At 41.2% G+C, this 22,320-nt stretch overlaps 1 protein-coding gene across 1 annotated transcript; it reads right to left on the bottom strand.

Moving 5' to 3' along the window:
• Positions 1 to 2,482: 2,482 nt before the first annotated feature.
• LOC142497939 (phospholipase A2 inhibitor gamma subunit B-like) lies at positions 2,483 to 18,859 on the bottom strand. Its single transcript, XM_075606408.1, has 6 exons — positions 18,746 to 18,859; positions 17,776 to 17,964; positions 17,084 to 17,200; positions 8,847 to 8,993; positions 6,028 to 6,177; positions 2,483 to 2,840 (listed from the first exon to the last, which is right to left on the bottom strand). The coding sequence occupies exons 2-6, from the start codon at positions 17,825 to 17,827 to the stop codon at positions 2,722 to 2,724; spliced, it is 585 nt and encodes a 194-aa protein (XP_075462523.1). The 5' UTR covers positions 17,828 to 17,964; positions 18,746 to 18,859; the 3' UTR covers positions 2,483 to 2,721.
• Between the last annotated feature and the right edge of the window lie 3,461 nt (positions 18,860 to 22,320).

Here is a 22,320-nt window from a genome sequence, read left to right on the forward strand (position 1 = left end):
ATAAACTGCAATACTATGTAGCCCCGGTAAGAAATAATGGGCTACATATCTTTCTCCTACTGCAGTAAGTCATGTTAAGGGCAGGCGCCAGTAGTAATCATGGGTTTTTCCCCCTTCAAGCCCTGCCTTGAGTGATAGAGGTCGGCTCCTGACTCTGTGGCAGGCCTGAGACAGAGGGGAGGTCCCGCTGACATCATGAGGGGCGCTTTGCGCCAGTTCGCGGTTTCTGCTCTGCTGGGTCAGTTCCACCTCCCCCCTCAGCATTAGATATCCGGGCTCCATGGGCACTTAAGCATTACATAGATTATGCTGGAGATTACTGTGGTTAGCCCAACGGTACCTGTGATCTATCTGTTTGTATTTGTATTTGTTGATCACTGTTAGACCTGAGGCAAACACATCACATTGCAGAGAAACCAATCCCAAACATGTAAACAGTTATCTAATTAACTCAATAACCAATTATAAATGAGACTAGGATCACTTAGGTGTGTATAAAAAAAGGATCTAACAGTGCCTCACTACATTCCTGAGGAAGGTGCAGGTGCGTCGAAACGAGTAGGATTTTTTTTATCTATAACCAACTGACGTATCCAAGTCTGCAGTTGTGGACTGTTGGTCAGTAATCATTTGCCAGCAAAAACTGAAGCCTGGGAGGTAGTTCTATCCATTTGTATAGATTTGCTATAGGGGTAATCACCTACCAGAGACACCGGAAATACGTAGAGATTACGTCACATCCAGGACACCGGAGTGCAAGCAAGGAACATCCAGCATGCTAGCCGCAGCACGAGAAAAGCTCAAGACAGTGGCGCAACACCCCCTGAGTACAGCAGCCCAGAGGACAAGCGTAGGAAAGTATAGTCTCATCCTAGGCGTTTCATCAGATAAACTGACTTAATTACTTTTCCCTGATGAAGTCAGTTTATCTGATGAAACGCGTAGGATTGGACAATACTTGATTTACTTATCTTGGCGCTGCTCCGCGACAGACTGTCAGAGACTTGCACTGATTTCCATTGGAGCCACACAGAATTAATTCCCCAGCCGGAACCACATACGCTTGTGGTGTGTTGCTGGATGATACCTATACAGAGAACTAACATCGCAATTTCCTGCTGGTGTGGAGACTCATGGTATGCAGTTTTGATGACCAGCAAAGACACAGTCACGGATCGTTGGTGCATGAGTATATACTCATAATATGCCTGTTTTTAACGTTTGTTTGTGAGTATTAATTTGTTATCTGGGACATTAAATTTACATATATTTTTTAACGTATTGCACTAGGATCGGGCGCTTTTCTTTTTCTTTTTTCTATACAGGTTAAGGGGAGGTCGTTGAGCCCACAAAGAAGGCAGCCTTTATCCTGTGTGCAAGATTTTTTGGATTATTTGATCTTTTATCCATGGACTCTTAAGTATCATCAATCATACTGTACATATTATTCCCCCTTTATTAGGACATTATAGGAAGTTCATTCGATACACTATACCTTTACCTGTGTTGATTGATATAGAATAGAGGTACATTCATGGTAGTTTAGAGTTCCATCCGGATATACATGTACAATATCACTCAGCATTCAGTTATATTAAATATATAGATAGAGTTAATAGTAATTTCAAGTATATATAGGTTTAGTAGTTCACATATGTGGTATAGTCAGGCATCAGTTAAATTATAATCACATTTACATTTTTTTACATTTTATTATTTTTATTTATGAATTTTTATTGATATATATGTTTTTATATTTGATATAATTTTTGGATTATCATTGGTGTTGCTCACCATTATATCAAGTGCAGTCTCTGTTTTTCTGTGTATATATATATATATATATATATATATATATATATATATATATATATATATATATATATACAGAAAACCATATATACAGAAAGAAAAAAACATTTTCTTAGTGAAATATATATATATAATATATATATATATATATATATATATATATATATATTTCACTAATAACATTTTTTTTTCTTTCTTTCTACAAGATCACTTGAGTGCTGTTTTTCTATGAACAAGTATCTATAATGCAGATACATTACCATTGGACAGATGAACAATATGCCTCTCTCTCTATTATCACTCATACTCTACAGTAGTTCAAACCATGGTTTATCTGACTGTCACAGTGGTTCAGATTTTCATCAGAGATAACCTGTAAAATGCCCTGCCCTCCCACCTTCCTACATGTTTTACTTTGTTAAACTGATTCACAAGTTTCTGATCTGGGATCTTCGAGTTTAAAAATCTCACCACAAAACTACAGCGTAATCACTCCACCTTTCAACAATATCATCCCAATTTAACCTGTCAAAATGAATTTGCAATGCTCCAGCAAATGAGCCCAGCACACACATTCAAACACTTGATTTTTGGTATTTATTTATTTGATATGAGATTACATTTATAAAATCTTTGTTTACTTTCTTACTTTGTGGTTCCTATAAAAGGATTATGATATGGCAACTCGTGTTCTGCCAAAGCTTCCTGTGTGACCGATACAAAGGAGACAATAATAATACATTGCTTAACAATTGTAATTGTTTATTGTTATTATCATTTCAATAATTCAAACTCCCAGCGCATATGTATCAATAATCTAAATAAAATATTTACTTCTTTTCTTCTCTTCTGTCATTATTTAATGATTGCAAATCTTTGAAGACTGGGGGATCTGTCTTCTTTCTGCAGTTAGGTGCAACGAATGCCAGACATGGATACATCTTCAAAACCAATCAATATAGCGAAGCCGTGCTTACATATCGAGGGAGACATGCAGCCTTTTTGGGACAATTGCACATTTGATCCATCTGCAGAGACAGCATATTTCTCTGATCAGATAATGAAGAATATCCAGCATCACATGTTTGTGACAATAGAACAAAAATAAATGTGCACCAGATCGTGATAAATAAGCGGAACAGTGTAAGCGAATAATATTAAACAGTGATGAACCAAGGTAGAAACATTATCCTACAAAGTGAGTAATTATACAATATGTGTATCAAAATAGTGTGTCAAAATAGTGTCAGTGAATCACTTGAGTGAAGTGAGGAAGGAATATAAATGCAACCTTTCCTGTTGAGATAATACACGAGTCTGCCGCTGTTTCAACAATGATGGCTTCGCATCACAAAAGCTCGTGTAAGAAAAACAAAAACAGCGTACAACTCAGTGTATTAAAAATTATTATTGCCCATTGCAAGGAAGGTGATATATGCACGTACATCAAACTCAATAAATCAGGCAGTACATGTTTTGGACATGTTATCACAGGGCGCACACATCTGATTGTCTATATTCCTCGATATCCACATCAGCTGGCACTTCCCGTCTTTACTCCTGGATTCTCTGGATTACGGTACTTATAACGGATCCGTTGGGCTCTAAACCAACAGTCCCCGGTCCCGGATCCACCAATAGGGTCAGCCAGTGGATGTGTGTCTCGGGAGACCATGCAATTTACACCTTTTTACCAGGATCATGCATTGGGTCTGTTCTGTATTTTGGTGCCACAATGTGTATCAATAAATATGGGCCATCATCTTTATCTTTGCTTGGAAGAAGTTTGTACCCAGTTTATACCCGGACCCAGTACTCCACCCTGCCCCAGTACTCCACCCTGCCCCTTCCACTTAGCACATTGACACCTCAAACCTCCTCTGTGGTTTTCATCTCCAGATGTCCTGGCAGACTCACCGGCACCAGGTTTGCAGCCCCAGTGCAAAAATATACACTTTAAAATATCCTAAGTCTTCCTGGTATGGGGAATAGAATCAAAAGCTGCACTTTGCTTCTTACGAGCCATATACCCCACACACTATTGCATAGACTTAAAATGGATTCTAAGAATCCCCTCACAACTTTATAAGTATGGTTGAAGCACCTCAGAACCCCAATACAGGTTCTGGGTGACCTGGGCATTTACAGGGTATCCCCATTAACATAGGGACCCTTTGACTGTTTCAGGGACACCTCACATCCCTATACCCCATTTACCTTTCTGGTCTGTTCTGAAGCACTGTTTGGTGAGTCACGAAAACATTTTCAAGGGGAGATAGTACCGAGACAGTGTGTCTACATGCACCCAGGAATCGGACCTGATTCTTGGGTACATTTTTAGGGGAACCAGCAACTCTGGACCCCGACTAGCTAGGCACGTTATGACCACACTTTCTCTGCAAAACCCCCCTTGAAACTCATACCACAGTATTCTCGGCTCTCTGGCACTCTGGGAAAGGTAAAAACACATCAAATACTTTATTACCGCACATTGCAGGGTATGCATGTACAACCCTGGGCTCAGGAGCTGACTTTTCTTGAACCCTTATTATGGATTAGGGGGTAACCAAACGGGCTTAAACCTTTATTTGAGAGCCTGATTACCCCCTACCGTCACATGCGCCCTGTGGTAACATGTCCAAAACATGTCTTGCCTGATTTATTGTTTGATGTACGTGCATATATAACCTTCCTTGCAATGAGCAATAATCATTTTTAATACACTATGGGCCTCATGCAGAGAGCAGCGCTATTCAGAAGTGGAGAGGGGGAAAATGTTTAGCTTTATTGGAGAGTTTTTATCTCCATATGCAGAAAGGGCAGAAAACTGCCTTTCTGCATATGGAGAGTTTCAACCAGCGCTATAAGCGCTGTTGAAACTAGTGGGGGAAAAATCGGGTTTTTTTTTTTTCCCCTCCACCGACCGCGGAGCGCCAGCTGCTTGGTGGAGAGGAAAAATGTTGAAAATCGCGCCCTTTTTTTGGCGCGAACAGCCACTAGATGGCGATCGCGGCTCTCTGCATACGGCAGAGAAAAAAACTGGAGAGATTTGAAACTCTCCAGCCGCGCGGCGAATATAAAGGGAAAGAAAAAAAAATGGCGCTTTTTTCAAATCTCGCCATTTTCGGCTGTTTTTAGCGCGATTTTCGCCGGAAAATGGCGAGATTGCTATTAGCGCTGTTCTCTGCATAGGCCCCTATGAGTTGTGCGCTGTTTTTGTTTTTCATCATATATTTGTGCACTAACCGTGGCAATATATTCCCTTGAGAGAAATGAGGATAGGTGTTAAACGCTACAGGTTTGTTAAATGCAATGTTTACATTTGACTCCTGATTTCACTCCTGGAACTGTATTGGGGAACATGAAACAATAAAACTAGATCTTTTGTAACACAAAATATCTAATAATATAACTTAACAATTGCAGAGTTATTATATGTGTTTATGAAATTACATTTCCCTTACAGTTACAGTTACCTATTCATTTTATTTGTTCAGTACTTATTCTCTCTAAAGGAGAGACGATAAGAACATGTACAAACTACTTTCCTTTCTAAGTAATAACCAGACCTCTCCATGCACAGCGCCCCCCCAGACAGCGCCCCCCCAGACTGTGAGACCGTCTCTCCCCCAGGTCTGTCTTTCCTTGGGTATGTCCCCGGTGGCAGAAGGTGCGCGGCCGTGTATCACACACATAGTAAATACGCAGGAACTAAAAGGGTCAGTGGGACAGGCTGCCTCATAACGTACTGCAGCCTGAAGACACATACAGCTGTGGCAATGTTCCGCATGAGAAGATAAGTAAGATAAATTACACATGATCGGAAATAGGAGGGTCAGCATGATTATTGTCAAACCACAAAATAAATGTATTCATGATACTTTAAACACTGAAATGTATATTTCGTGGTAAAAATCGGGATCATCATTAGTTTTTAATTTAGCAATAAGATGCAGTTACCTGTGCTGCATGTCACTGATACATACAGGTGCCCTTCTGTGTCCTCTTATATCATCCTACTGATAAAACCCTTCATCTCCCTCACCCCCTGCTCAGTCTTTACACCTAGTAACAGCCTATTCCAATGTATGTGCCAGGTGCGATTAAGCATGTTACATATAAGTCAATTAAATCAGTTACTGTTATATACATTAGGTATAGGGAAGGTCTCATCACCCATTTTCTTAATACACCTTTGAGGACTGTGCTAATTACCTGGATTTTTGAACTGCCCGGTGTAGGTGACACATTTGTCCTCTTTATGTTTGCACTCTCGTGTTTTGTCGCTGATACAATCGTCAAAGCTATTCCCCTTAAAGCAGTCTGGGCAAACCCTTCCACTGGGTTTTACATTATCAGGAGGCACTAAGAATGAACGAGGTAAACAGTTAGATTTCTCGAATATATATATATATATATATATATATATATATATATATATATATACATACACACATATATCTCATCCTTGTATTCATTAACAGTACAGCAATGGCTACACATGTAATTATAAAAGCCAGTATATAAAGAACTCTTCAATACAATGTGTCTACTTATTGCATAGCTTCTTTGTTATAATTGTTTGTCAGAGTATCCCAGTGCATCTGTAGCACTTTGAATCATTTGATCAGTTTTAGTAAGAATTCTCTGCTGTTATTCTTGAGTTTCGTGATGTTAAATGCTTTATCTTTTTGATCAGCTCTCTATCTTTGTATTAAAATGAAATTTGCAGTTAACCTTTCAGTGATTCAACGTTAAGGATGGTGCAGTTGTCTGAGAAAGACTATCAATAAAATACCCTGCGTGATTACAATCAATATATTTTCTACGTCCATAAAAAGGAGTATTACTAAGCATTGGAGTATCTTGAGGAATAACTGCAGATATGGTGAACTCTTTAATAATCTACCTTTGTTATCATTTAAAAGAGCCCAGAGCTTTCATGATGAATTGATTTGTGAAGATTTAGTGTCTCCTAAAAATAATGGGGAGCAAACATGTTCTTGTTTATCCGTGTATGGAACATTTCCTTGGTTACATTGTTCTTCTTGCAACAATATCATCAAGGGGGCATTCTTGAGCCACCTAAGGAGTGGGACTTTTATGCCAATTCAGGACTTCTTTACATGGGATTCCAAATACATGGTATACACTCTAACGGTCCTATGTGGCCTTTTAAATGTAAAGCAAAATTAGCTTTGTTGAACATATAAGATCAATTAGCCGGAAAGATGAGAGGCCGGTGGAACAAAAGGTATTGACCAAGGAGGTGACACAGACACAGGAGACTTGGACAAAGAGAGGCATTTTGGAAAACGCGAATTGCAAACAGTGCTCCCTTAGGGTGTGTGTGTTGTGGAGTGAGTGAGATGAGGGTGTCTCCTAACTTCTCCGGATCAGCCCCCCCTGCAGCGTCACATCGTCATGACAAAACAAGATCACATGACGCAGCAATGCTGCAGGAGAAGAATGCCTTGAAGAAAGGCCCCCCAAAGTCTTGGTGCCAAGGGCCCCAGACAATCTTAATCCGCCTCTGGACATTCTTTTGCACTCGGCTTGCTTCATTTCTGCACCTGGGAAACTTTATTCAATATTAATCTTCAAAGTGTCTTGATAAATTGGCAGGTAAAATATGGGCAAATATGCTTTTATCCAGATATGGATAATAGGGATTTTGCACATTACACAATTCCCAATTAAAACTCCAAAACCAAACTGTTATGAAATAAATGAAAGCTCAAAGTAACCACCAACACACAAAATATCACTACCAAAAACATGCCTTTATTAAAAAGCAAGCCCCGCTGAAATAAACTATTGAAAACACCACTAAAATTACATTATCCCCGCCATGTCACGATCACGTGATTGGGACATCTCCATGTATTGGAGATATTGGTACCCCCTAACGGAGAATGTATCTCGGGATGTTAGGGGTCCCTCGACCGGAAACCAATGTTGTTCTGCTCCGGAGACCCCCTGCTACAATACACAGTAATACAATTTAAATGTAAAAATAGTTTTTTCCTGCGAGATTATCTCTGAGAGAGGCGGATCTCTCGGCAGCAGATACAACTCGCTGGGTGAGCCCTTATCGGAGGGCAGGTCCTATCGCTGCCAGCACCTCACCATGTTTGGAAATGTTGCTCTCATTGGTATTCGGGCCTTTCTGCATACCGTGAGAGCAACACGGCAAAAAAATATGGCGATTTCAAAACCCTGCCGATAATTTCGATCGGACTTTACTGCATGAGCCCCATAGTGAGCACCTCTTACAGACAGGAGCAGTCCGGTAGGATTCACACAGCACAAGTCCAATTTAAATGCAAGGACCCCCGTTGTGTTAATCTGATGGGCCATTACTGACGGCTACGGAGTGAGCCGCACAGTGTCTCCAAGCCTTCAGAATATGCTTTTGGATTTCCCGCGGTCGCTGTTCACATGAGGAAAGACTCCGCCTGTTATATTATCAGCAGTAAGTTTGTCCTAGGATCTGAATATCTCTCTTTATATTTAGATATCTGAAAGGACAGTTTAAAAATGTATTCTGAAGCCCTCTCACTTCAATTCCCCGTAAATCAGGAGACACAAGGTTTCACCGACCCCATGTTGGGTAAATATAGCAAGTTACAACATATGCGCTTCAATTTGCCCAAGCTGTGAGATACCTGTATTTCCTTCCGCCTTTAAACAGTGGTATAAATATCCATTGCTAATCATCCATCTGCAGATTATATGTATAAAGTATAAGCATAGTAGTGTACTGTATCTTTGGTTCAGTCAGCACTCTTTATAAAGGAACATGTATAATATGATATACTGTATTAGTTTGGTTTTATATGTTGTTGAGAATACTTCTGTATATTTCAACATTTAAAAATAATATGTTTTGTAAACAATTGGCATTCCTTGTATACTCAATGTTTTAATACTGTAATTGTAATTCAATATTGAGTGCAGTAGTGTAGCAAATTCTTTTTCGTATGGATGTTTGATCCAGTTGGATTTTTTAAATGCATTTCTAGGGCACTTACTGTAATATTTATTGGTGTTGCAGTTATCCCCAGAGCAGCATTTGACGTTCTCACGTACAAGGAACATACTGTTAGATACATAGCCTGAAGAGTCACAAGGTATTTCTTCAGCACAACCCTTAGCAATTGAACGGAATATTTGTCCATCTGTGGGGAAAATGTAGGTAAGGAGAAGTCAATGTCCATATTAATAGCTGAAGAGATCTGGGCTCCACACTGGAAAATAATCTACAAACTCAAATATTCCACAATATACTGTATATATAAGTCAATGATGCCTGGTCCACACTACTAAGTAAAAAGGTAAGTAATTAACTTAGTATGGGGTGCAAGCAGAAGGACAAGGATCACCAACCAGTCCTGGAAATATAAAGTAGCACAAAATCTGCAGCACTGACCAAAATGTGATAAAGTCAGTAATTTATTGAGTATAACAATACAAAATCACTAATATAGGGCAACGTTTCGACCCCGCTGGTCCTTTCTCAAGCTCATATATATATATATATATATATATATATATATATACACACACACAGGTAAACCCCATTATAGCGCGACCCGTTATAACGAGAAATAGGTTATAACGCGGTTTTCATGGTGCTCCCGTTCACTGCACACTCTCTCACTGCACACTCTCTCACTGCACACTCTCTCACTGCAAACTCTCTCACTGCACACACTCACTGCACACACTCACTTTACCTGAGGTAAACCCCATTATAGCGCGGTCCTCGGGGGCCACCCGATCCAACCGCGCTGGACCTGGGGTCGCGCTGATTTTAAAAAAAAATGGCCGCCGCGCGCCTGATCTGGAAGGAGTGAGGAGGGAAGGAAGGAAGGTGGCCGGAAGCCCTACCCGTCCCCTAGCAACGGCGAGTCCAGCAGCGGCATAGCCCACGCGGCCCTCCGAGTCCCAGCCTGCTCCTCACTCACCCCCCCCTCCTCCCGACACCCCCCTCCTCCCAAAACCCCCCCCTCCTCTTGATGCCAGCTCCGCTCCGATCTCAGCAGCCGACACAAAAGGTAGGGAGGGGGAGGTGTGGTGTAGTGTGCTGTGAGTGCTTTGAGAGTGTGCTGTGAGTGCTGTGTGCTGTGAGTGCTGTGTGCAGTGTGTGCAGTGTGCATGCAGTGTGCAGTGTGTGCAGTGTGCATGCAGTGAGAGTGTGTGCTGTGAGCAGTGTGCTGGGAGTGTGTGCAGTGTGCAGTGTGCAGTGTGTGCAGTGAGTGTGTGTGTGCAGTGAGAGTGTGTGCAGTGAGAGTGTGTGTGCAGTGAGAGTGTGTGTGCAGTGAGAGTTTGTGTGCAGTGAGTGTGTGTGCAGTGAGTGTGTGTGCAGTGAGTGTGTGTGCAGTGAGTGTGTGTGCAGTGAGTGTGTGTGCAGTGAGAGTGTGCGCAGTGAGAGTGTGCGCAGTGAGAGTGTGCGCAGTGAGAGTGTGCGCAGTGAGAGTGTGTGCAGTGGCAGTGAGTGTGTGTGCAGTGAGAGTGTGTGCAGTGAGTGTGTGCAGTGAGTGTGTGCAGTGAGTGTGTGCAGTGAGTGTGTGCAGTGAGTGAGAGAGTGTACAGTGAGAGAGTGTGCAGTGAGAGTGTGTGCAGTGTGTGCAGTGTGCAAAAAAAATAAAAAAAATATATATTTTTTTAATTTAAAAATGTATTTATTTATTTATTTTTTAAACGGGAGCCACGTGAAAACCGCGTTATAACCGATTTCGCGTTATAACGGGTCGCGCTATAATGGGGTTTACCTGTATATATATATATATATATATATTTATATATATATATATATATATATATATACACATATACATATACATATATTTATATATATTACTATGTTTAATATTTAGTGTTCCTTCAATAGTTAGTATTCATATTAGAGTACCTTTGCCTAAATCACCGGTAGCGCTGTTTTATTTTTTGTTATAGATGCAGTGGCCGTTATTCGAACACTTCACGCGTTTTATACCACGGAATACCCATTTCATGGCGTGTGATTTCTTCCAACCTTCCCGCCTTAAACGTGAGTGCAGAAAATGGCATTTTAGTGTTAAACAGTGTTAAACACTGAAATTGAAACAGTAGCACAGTAGCACAGTACTGTACACATTACAACTCATTCATTTCTGCCACGGATATGAAACAGAATCCATGAAATTCAAACAAAGCAATCGCGATAAACACTTGTGCACCGCTGCATCTGTAAATATATATATATATAAAAATTTATTAATAATATATTATGAATCCCTGATGAAGTCAGTTTATCTGATGAAACGCGTAGGATTGGACTGTACTTGATTTACTTATCTTGGTGCTGCTCCGCGACAGACTGTCAGAGACTTGCACTGATTTCCATTGGGGCCACACAGAATTAATTCCCCAGCCGGAACCACATACGCTTGTGGTGTGTTGCTGGAGGATACCTATACAGAGGACTAACATCACAATTTCCTGCTGGTGTGGAGACTCGTGGTGTGCAGCTTTGATGACCAGCAAAGAAACAGTCACGGATCGCTGGAGCATGAGTATATTCTCATAATATGCCTGTTTTTAACGTTTGTTTGGGAGTTTTCCTTTGTTATCTGGGACATTAAATTTACATATATTTTTAAACATATTGTACTAGGATCGGGCGCTTTTCTTTTTTGTTTTTCTATACAGGTTAAGGGGAGGTCGTTGAGCCCACAAAGAAGGCAGCCTGTATCCTGTGTGTAAGATTTTTTGGATTATTTGATTTTCATCAGTGGACTCTTAAGTATCATTATTTATTCCTCCTTTATTAGGATATTATAGGAAGTTCATTTGATACACTATACCTTTATTTGTGTTGATTGGTTTAGAATAGAGGTACATCCATGGTAAAATAAAGTTCCATCTTGATATATTTGTACAATTTCACTTCCAAGCATTCAGTATATTTAATACATAGTTATTATATACTATACTATATTATATATATACTGTGTATATATATACTGTGTATATATATATATATATGAAAGAAAAAAGAAAAGAAAACAGGCGCACACCTAGTGCATTAAAGTTTACCAATAATTTTATGGAACATTTAAAACCAGACAAATGCCCACTCACAAGTAAAGCGTTATTTGAAAGCAGTTATGAGATTGGCCCTCATAAGCCAGTGGTGCCGTTCGAGCCTGTAATGGTGTCCACTCAGCCATAGAACGCATAATGCGTAGTGTAAGAAATGATAATGCATTGATGACTATGTATCCTTCCAGGAAGCGACACCTTAAATACCAACATAAACACATTTTTGATTTACTTACCTGCGTGCTGTCCCTTGATGTCGTGTTGCAACCGGTATCGTATGGTCTGTTATTGCTTTATGGGATAAGCACCAAAACGTATTTACTTGCATATGGTGTGCCGGCTGTGCATTGGATTCTACATTTCTATGGTATGAGCATAGGCACCCAGGGACACTATTGAACTCCTGTCTCAGCTGACACACTGAGCAGAAGAATTGACTGACTTTAATTTTGATTTGTGGCTTTTATCAAAGGTGCGAATGGATCAATTTGATGACGTGGCTGGAATTTTCTCTAATCTATCAGAGACAGTAAGTTACAGTGACGCTGAAATTGCCCAAATCAGATACACTGAGGATATTGATGCGGTTTTTGGACCTGATAAAGCGGTAGATATATATAATGATACCATTAAATTAAAGAAAAAAGAGGTAGATGCTTATCTACACGGTGTGACCTTATCACATTACCATAGAGAAAAATTACTACTAAAAGGTTTACGCATAAAAAATCAACCCACAATTGGTAGAGGGGATCCTGAGTTTCTTAAAAAATGGATAGGCATATTGAACAAATGCTCCTTTGATTTAATGATTTTGGTAATAGAGCAATCCAGTAAGGAACTTATTAAAATAAGAACACAAATAGACACAATTTCTACCAAATACGGGGATACTCTTAGCACAGATACATCCACAGATTGGGTTGATAAGATTCAGGTAAACATAGACGCATATCGTGAGAACATTATTAAATATAAAAAGAAAAATTAAAGGTTGTCAAGGCAGATTACAAGGAAAGACGTGTTTATAGATGGTTACTGGGGATCAGTGAAAATACGCAGATTACACAATGCAATAGACGCTTTTTCAACAAATCTAAGAAAGCAGGCGCAACTGAAAGCACCTATAACACAAGTGATACTGATTACTCTGATAACCCTGATAACACACTAGCTGAACCTTTTTTAGGGCAGGGCAAGCCTCCCCTTCCCAAACGTTTACCCAACGCAGAGGGAAGACAAGAAGAGGGGGGCGGAAGCGGCAGATATCAACTGCGACAGACAAAAACAAGAGGAGGGAACAAGGGCAACCAGCAGAAAACATAATATTTAATATGTCTAACTATACCCTCAACCCCGCTGAAATAAGTCTTTTGAATAAAGGTCTATCATTTGTTCCTACCCATAAATAGGACCCTTTCCAATGGGAGGTTGACCTATATAAACTAAACCGTCAACTTAAGCTCAGAGACTATTTCAGCAGGATACCAGGGACAGATGATAGCTCAATGGCCAACACTGACATATCTAGCTCATTCGGACCACAGAGTACTTGACCCCCAAACGCATAACTGCAATATCCTCACGTTTATGAGTCTAGTGGAAAATGAGACCAGGCCAAAAATAAAGAACTACCCCACCAGTTTCTCCAATTTGACTAAAGTGGAATACTTAGCTCTAAAGTCCCTACAGGGCAATAAGGATATTATCATTAGGTCAGCTGATAAGGGTGGGGGTATTGTAGTTATGCCTTACACCTACTATCGGGGGGAAATACTCAGACAACTGGGGACAGCTTCCCAATATAAATGTTTGGGGTCAGATCCCATGGCATCTTATAAAAAAAAGAGATTGATTCGGTCATAGATCTGGGCATTACTAACAATTGGATCTCTGAAACGATTGGGAATTTTCTAAAACAACCATTCCCCATCATCCCTGTTATCTATATCTTACCTAAGATACACAATTCCATAACTGCACCCCCAGGTACAGTAGACCGATTATATCGGCACGTGGCTCATTGACACATACTATTTCAAAGTACGTTGACTATTTTCTACAGCCCATGGTCACCAGGATGCAATCTTTTGTGAAAGATACCACTGATTTTATTAATCAGCTTAGTACCTTATCAGGTATTACAAGTAATACCATACTGGTGACCATGGACGTAGCTAGTCTATACACAAATATCACACATGAAGAAGGCATTGAGGCTAGCAGATGTCATTTTGAGCAATTCACCAATCATCAGGGCCCTCCTCCTGATTTCTTGTTACTATTAATGCACATTATTCTCAATAAAAACTATTTTAAATTCGAGAATAAATTCTACTTACAGTTGATGGGCACTGCGATGGGGTCCAACATGGCCCCATCGTATGCTAATTTATTCACGGATACATATGAGCAGAAGCATATCATGAATAATAACACATTCAAAAATAATATTACCAAATATTTGCGTTATATAGATGACCTGTTCTTTATCTGGGATGGCACAGAAAGAGATCTATTATTGTTTGTAGACCAACTTAACACAATACCCTCTACCATCCGCTTCACTGTTAATTTCAGCAAAGAAGAGGTGTCTCTCCTCGACACAATTGTCTATAAATCCAATGGATCGCTAGCCACTAAACTTTATAAAAAACCAACAGATAAAAATACCCTCTTATCAGCAACCAGCCATCATCCAGGCGCATTGAAGAGAGGCTTGCCATATTCGCAATTTCTGCGTGCAATACGGATCACAAGTGACCAATCACAGCTGGACGAGGCGCTAATAGAGATGAAAGAAAAGTTCCTGATGCGGGGATATGCATATAATGATGTCTCTCTTGCCTTGGAGCAGGCCAAAAGTGTGGACAGAAGCAGGTTGTTGACACCCAAAGACCAAAAGACTGACGATAACCGGATCAACATTAGAAGCACCTTCAGTACGGCGTCTGGCTTCATCAAGAGGTGCATACGTAAGCATCGCCACATCTTGACCAATGACAAAGTGATTGGCAACAACTTTATCAAACCACCCAGATTCTGCTATCAAAGGGGCCGAAACCTGGGCGACTACCTTACAAAAGCAGATCCTACCGCCAAGTATGCTGCAAAACCAATGTGGCTATCCAGACCAGCAGGCGTGTATAAATGTCACGGTTGCATCAACTGCCAGTACTTGATATTGGGGAATTCCTATCCACACCCTCACACTGGCATCCGCCAGAAGATCAAGGATACAATGAATTGTGAATCCAAATACGTTGTATATTTTATACAATGCCCATGTGGCCTTTATTACGTAGGAAAGACAATGAGGATTCTTAAAGAGAGATTAGCCCTACATCGTTCTGCCATACGGAAGGCACTGGCTGATACTGAAAACAAGGAGGATTTGTCACATCAACCAGTAGCCGGACATTACAAAGAGAAGAGGCATGGGCTCGCCACCTTGCGTTGTATGCCAATTGCCCAGGCACGGACTTCGGGGAGAGGAGGGAATCGCAACAGGACACTACTACAGCTGGAAGCCAGACTCATCTACAGTTTGGGCACATTGAGCCCACGGGGTCTAAATGAGGACTTCAGATTAAGCTGTTTCCTGTAATCTCCGCACCTGGCCCATTGAGCTGCCTGCTGATACTAGGATTCATCGTTAACAGCAAAACCAGCGCTTACTGCCTTGGGGTTTCAGCCAGTTAGCCGCATTTCCTCCATCATGTCAGGCACCTTAGGTCCCTTGCAGTCAAGATCCACCTGTGGCAATGTTTGCTGAAAGCGAGACACACACAATTTATTCTGCCTTCAATTTATCACTAGTTTCTCCATGTGACAGTGTCTGCATTATGTGTTTATGTTGGTATTTAAGGTGTCGCTTCCTGAAAGGATACATAGTCATCAATGCATTATCATTTCTTACACTACGCATTATGCGTTCTATGGCTGAGTGCTTTCAGCATTTATATACTGTCTTTTTTGTTTGTGCAAATTATTATGCTTTGATGCACTGTTTCACTTTCTATGTATGCTGGTGCATTACAGTGTGTCAGATACCTCAGGTCCCTTTTAGTCAAGAGCCACCTGTAGCAATGTTTGCTGAGAGTGTGACACAGCATTTATTACCAGTTTCTCTATTTGACATTGTCTGCATTATGTATTTTTGTTGGTTTTTAAGGTGTCGCTTCCTGACAGGATGCATAGAGTCATCATTGCATTATCATTTCCTACACTATGCATTAGGCGTTATATGGCTGAGTGCTTTCAGCATTTATATATTGACCTAGATTCCAGTCAGCCACGTCATCCACACGTGTGTATATATGTTTTATTCCCTCACATTTTTTTGCACATTTACGGTGAGCACATCAGGTGTTTCACATGTTTCGCTTAACTTGCAGTTATAATGTGTATTTTGCACGTCCCTGAAATAGTTAATCTATCCAGGTATCAGCTCCAGATCAGTTTAGCCCATGCGCACTCTCTCCGGTTATCCAAGATATCGCTGGGTCTGGCAGACTTATGTAGTCTCTCAGCAGTAACATTATGCAATTCCTGAGCCTTTTTGCGCATGCCTAAACACATACAGTATCAGGTAAACAAATATAGAGTTAATATATTCAAAATGGCCGCTCTTTACCTGCTGATACTGTGGATGCATGTCACATAGGCAGGTGAGGCTAATTAACTGTGATTGGTTTTGTTGAATTGCACTGGGGTTTGGGGTATATATATGTATTGTGCACTGCATTCAATTGCACCACCTTGAGAAAGGTCCCACTGGGGGACCGAAACGTCGGTTTTTGTGTCTTCTATCAAATATAGAACATTTTTGATTTACTTACCTGCGTGCTGTCCCTTGATGTCGTGTTGCAACCGGTATCGTATGGTCTGTTATTGCTTTATGGGATAAGCACCAAAACTTATTTACTTGCATGTGGTGTGCCGGCTGTGCATTGGATTCTATATATATATATATATATATATATATATATATATATATATATATATATATACAGAAAAGAGAAAAAAAACAGGGACTGTTATATATATATATATTTATATATATATAGTGGTGTTTGGTTTGAAGTGGTAATAATAGAGAAAAGGCTGCAAAATATGACCTACAATTACAACTCCCGTTCCCATAGCACTGGACCACCCACCACCACAGAATTTCACTTACTCATATTGGCATATTCAGACATCACAAAGCATTGGGACTCCCCCTTGCAGGACACGGACTCTCCTTCACATGTGTCACTGTTGCGGTGGAGGCACTTAAGGCACCTGCTGCCATGAGCTGGAAGAGGATAATAGTGATTATTTAGCTATGTACAGTATCATTTACATCAAAAAATCCAGCATTGACCTTATATTTTCTGTGACTTTAAAATGGTGCATGCAGTGTACAGTATCTCTCACATCTGCAACTTACAAATAGTAGGTTGTAATTAAATACCATACCCCTATGAAACAGTACTGTACTGGTACGTTAACATAACTGTGACACATAGCAGCGTGGTGCTCTGGGATCATACAGGGATCATTCTGCCGGATCCCTCTAACTAACAGGTGTGCAGATACAGTGGGACATACTGTATCTAAGAAGGTGAAAGCTCTGCACACAGGTCGGTAACATAGAACGTCGCTAATATCCATGTAAAGAGATTTAGATCCTAGTGTTACATTGTTTCATTTTATCTAGAGATTTCAGATGTAACATTATATATATAATGTGAAGACTACATTCTTTGTACCATATATATATATATATATATATATATATATATATATATATATACATATATATATATATAAATATATATCCCTTGATATGTAGTAATATGTTTTTATAGTAGGAAGAAGTTGTCTTACCTGTGTCAGTTAGAGCCAAGAACACGAAGATACACAGGATTAAGGAGAACATATTGATAGAGAAACTTGTTGGATACTGATCTCTGATAGTCTCCTGCTTGCGTGGCTGAGCAATCCGTGGTAGGGATCAAAGGGGAATTTAGCTGCTCTTTGACAATGTGGATAACCCAATAGTAATCTCTTGATCTCCTTGAAAAAACAAACCAGAAAAGGCAGCTGGATCAGTACATGCAAGGGGCCAAAATCACTCACTGGGAAATGTAGTGTACGTGTTATACTAACACAGCCTCACTGGCCCAGTGGCTGCTCTGAGCAGTTCAGATAAAGCCATCACATTACTCCTAATCATTAAATGTCATTGATCGTATGTCATTCTCAAATATTCTGTAATGTAAAAATGAAAAGCGCATATAGCATTTACTTTTGTATGTACTTTTTTTAATCTATCTTGATAGTGCATGTACAGATGGGGAGGCTGCCGCCCTATGGTGAGATATGTTGTAATATTCTGCGTTATCACTGCCATTCAATCCTATGATATTCTGTATTATAACATAATATTCTGTGATATCAGTAAGTAAGGTAAAGCTGGGTACATCTGTATGTTAACAGTGAAGCATTAAATATAAGCAGGACGTGGGTATCAGATACAGTATAACAAGATTGCATTAAGGCTGCCTATTATAGGAGCTTGTCCTTTTATCTCCTTTCTCACTATCTCGTGTTGTGTGTTTGTTTGTACACAAAATGAAGGGACATCAATTCCCCAATAAAGATATTCCCCCCTTATTCAGATTGGAATATTGTGTCCCCTGGAGCAGCTGTGTGTGGGAGAATGACCTGTTATGCAGATCAGCTGTTCTTGGGACTTCCACTGGGACAGAGGTACTGGGTAATACCCGCTGAGACACCTCTATTACCAGTCATAACTTATTACTGCATGAGCAGCATATATTCATACAGTACTCACCTTATTAGTAATTCTGAGATAGCATTAATCTTCAGATGCGCTAAGCAACGAGTCCTCATCTGACTGTAACGGGGGTATTTCAGATATTAATATAATGTCTATAAGTAAATAAGGCGTATTTATATTAAACAAAATGAAGCTCACGGTTTACAGGCTCAGGATCTGTTTTGTAGGATAAATTATTGCTGCAGGGGACAAATGTAAATACACAAAGATAAATACTTCTGTATATGTTGACAGAGGTTTTCTTGCCTTGTAATACATTCCTGTTTTGGATATTTCTTAATTTTTTATTTAACAATAAGGGATTGTGTATAAAACTGTGGTTTAACCTAATGAAAGAAACAGCACCAAATTATGCAAATAAATCATGTTATTCTCGTGGTCTATTCTTGCCCCAGTCTTGCAGACTGATATAATATCTTAGTGCTGTCAGTGCGCTAATGTACTCATTTGTTAATCAGTTTGGTTAAGATACAGTTGTGTGTTTGCTATATCCTATGGAAGACCAATAAAGAGAAAATATTCTCTCTACAAACAGAAGGGGGAAACCCCACTTGTATGCCCGCTAACCTAAAATAATACTGGCTCAATTTGTCAGAACAGGAGGGTAAAGCACCAACATATCCCATAGCGTGGTACAGTACAGATTGACATCAATTACAGAAACAAAATGACGTACAAATAAGAACAAACAAGTACACAGATACAGAAGGGATTTCAGAGCTTACAATATAGGGGGAGTAAAGGGCAATTTTAAAACAAAAGGTAACGTTGCTACTCATAGTGGGACAGAGTATGCCTCAGGGTGGAATATGGAGAATTACACATCTAGTACGATTAACACAATAGTTGCATGTCAATTAAGGACAACTAAATTTGTTCTGACGATTGCCTTGGTGTGATTGTCTTCATTGAGTGTAAGATAAAATATCCCCAAGAGTAATCAGTATTTGTGAAAGATTGGTTTTTAAAGGATTGCACCTTTATTATTAACAAAAGACAAAAATACCCAATGCTACATCCGATGTGACAAAATACATTGCAGAATACTTCAATGTTAGTCATCTCATGAGTAAGGGTCATTTAGTTAAGCCTTTTGGCCAAAGCATTATAAGCCTACAGCCACTTCACTGCATGACCAGTAAGCAGGTCCTAACAATGCCTGTGAAAATTCTCAGTTACCTCTGTTGGAGGGAGAATTACCTCAGTGGGTCTGTCTTGCACACCTGCTACTTTAAAAGTGGGGTGGGGCGAGCTTAAACAAAGGGAGGACGGGCCAATAACCTCCAAACAACTGATACCAGTTGAAAATTAAAATGAATAAACACACAATCCCCGCAATCTGTAATCCCAATAAAGAATACTGTATCACTTGTGAGCACATTCACATGTCTTAGACAGGTCTGCAACCCGGCCTTTCAACTATTATCACCAAGCATACAGTGCTCCCACTGCAGCAAGGGATTCTGGGAAATGACATGCACATGAGCACACAATGTGTCACCTTTTGCCTGGAATATCCATTCTCATGGAGCCATTTAAGCTGATGCATCGCCATTCACACAGCTTTTAAGCACAACATGGGACTAGCAAAACAAGTGCAAACCACTCACAGACATGTTTAAACATTGATGGGTATCATCAGTATATATATATATATATATATATATATATATATATATATATATATATATACACAAATACAACTGTATGCTCATCTGCATGTCTTAGGCAGGTCTGCAACCCCGTCTTTCCCCATTATCACCCAGCATACAGCATTTCCACTGCAGCAAGGGATTCTGGGAAATGACATGCAAATGTCACTTTTTTGACTCACCATAACTTTACTCAGTATTATGGTTTATATATATATGTAGCCCTCTTACCCCCACCCTAAGTGAGATTGGGGTGTGTAGGTGTATCTGACTACTTCTCAGTGTGGTGCTATACCTGTTGGCTCACAGGAGGGCTGAGCTTCCGCCATGGGGAACCTGGGGCATTTATACTAGGGGTACTTACTTCCAACGATGCAGCGCCTCCACCTGCGATGGCTCCCACCAGAGGGGGAGTGGTTCCTCGCAGGACAATCACAATAATCGATACTCACACAGATATATATATTAACCTGGGACTTTACTGAACATGCATGAAAACAGATCACGGCAACATCATAATAACCTGTGTCCCTCTCTAGAGGAGACACTTACTGCGTCGCGCAGGACGCTTCCCAACACTAGGTGATCCCACCCAGTGTCCCGAGAATCCCCACCCGCACTCTAGTAGAGAACGTGGGTGACTGCGCAGTCACTAATTAATGTGTTAGGCCTGTTGGTGCACATATGTAGAAATACCTTCCGAGCACTCCGATGCTCGGGCCTGCAACACTCTTCTCAAAGGGTCAGACGTGCGATGCATCCGTCTGATCCTATCCAGGTACTTCTCCAGGAACCCCAATGAGGGTCCCACCGCTTCACGGGAACACAACCGTCTCACGGTAACAGCAACCGAATCACGGGAACAGCAACCGCCGCTATCCCTGTCTATCCCTAACTAACCCTAACGTGACAGGAACCCTAACCTAGGGCCTGTCCCTGATGAACCGCAACCTGAGATGGCTTGGGGAAAACTCCTAGGGCCTGCGGGGTTAATAACCTACCCCCCTCCCTTAGTACCCCAAGCCCAGAAACCTCACTAACCACTAGCTCCTAACTCACTAATCCTAACGCGCCTGCAGCCGACACACAGCTCTCAGTCAGCCGGCAGACAGTAACACACGCTGCACACACACTGCACTCAGTACAGGCAGCGTCACATGCAACACTCAACACAGCAACCTGGAACCCGCAGCAATAACCCACTGCACTCACTCTCCTAACTCATCCCAGTCCTGACACTCACTGAACCCTAACACTAACACTACACTACGCACTGCAAACTTCGGAATGCGTACAGCAACTTGCTGCACACTAGCACTATGCCTTCTTGTCAGGCCTCACCGCCCTGCCAGCCGTGATCCTGACAAGACAGCACACACACGCACTAAGGGCAGCGTCCCTGTCTTGGGCCGTCCCTCAGCACTTACCCACTAACCTGGTGGGGAGTTGGGGCCTTACTTGGGATGTGGGGGACCTTACTCGGTGCAGGAGCTGCACATGCTCTCTGCACCCTTCCTTCCCTCACAGCTCCCCAGCTCCAACTGACAAACGTGCTGCAGCCCAAACAATGTATCTCTTTGCCTGCCTGGCCTTCCTAAGCCCTATTGGCTCCCTGGTGTCACTTGGGGCATACAGAGGCTCATGGGATATGTAGTCCCAGCTCAGAGCCTTCCCTGGTAGGCTAGGGGTTCGCGGGCTTTCCTTACCCTCCACTGCGCGTGCGCAAGCTTTCCCGGGCTTTCTCTCTTCTCCCTGAGCTGTCCCTATGCTCGCGCGAGCTATCCCTAGCTCTGGGGCTTTCCCTGCGCCTACGCGTCCACTGCGCATGCGCGAGACGGTCCTCAATGGCGGTGCCCTGCTCTGCGGCCGCCAGGACCTTAGAGACGCGATCGCGGCCTTAGCAACGGCCCGATCGCG

Source organism: Ascaphus truei, chromosome 6 (genome assembly GCF_040206685.1).
Source record: "Ascaphus truei isolate aAscTru1 chromosome 6, aAscTru1.hap1, whole genome shotgun sequence".
Lineage (NCBI taxonomy): Eukaryota > Metazoa > Chordata > Amphibia > Anura > Ascaphidae > Ascaphus > Ascaphus truei.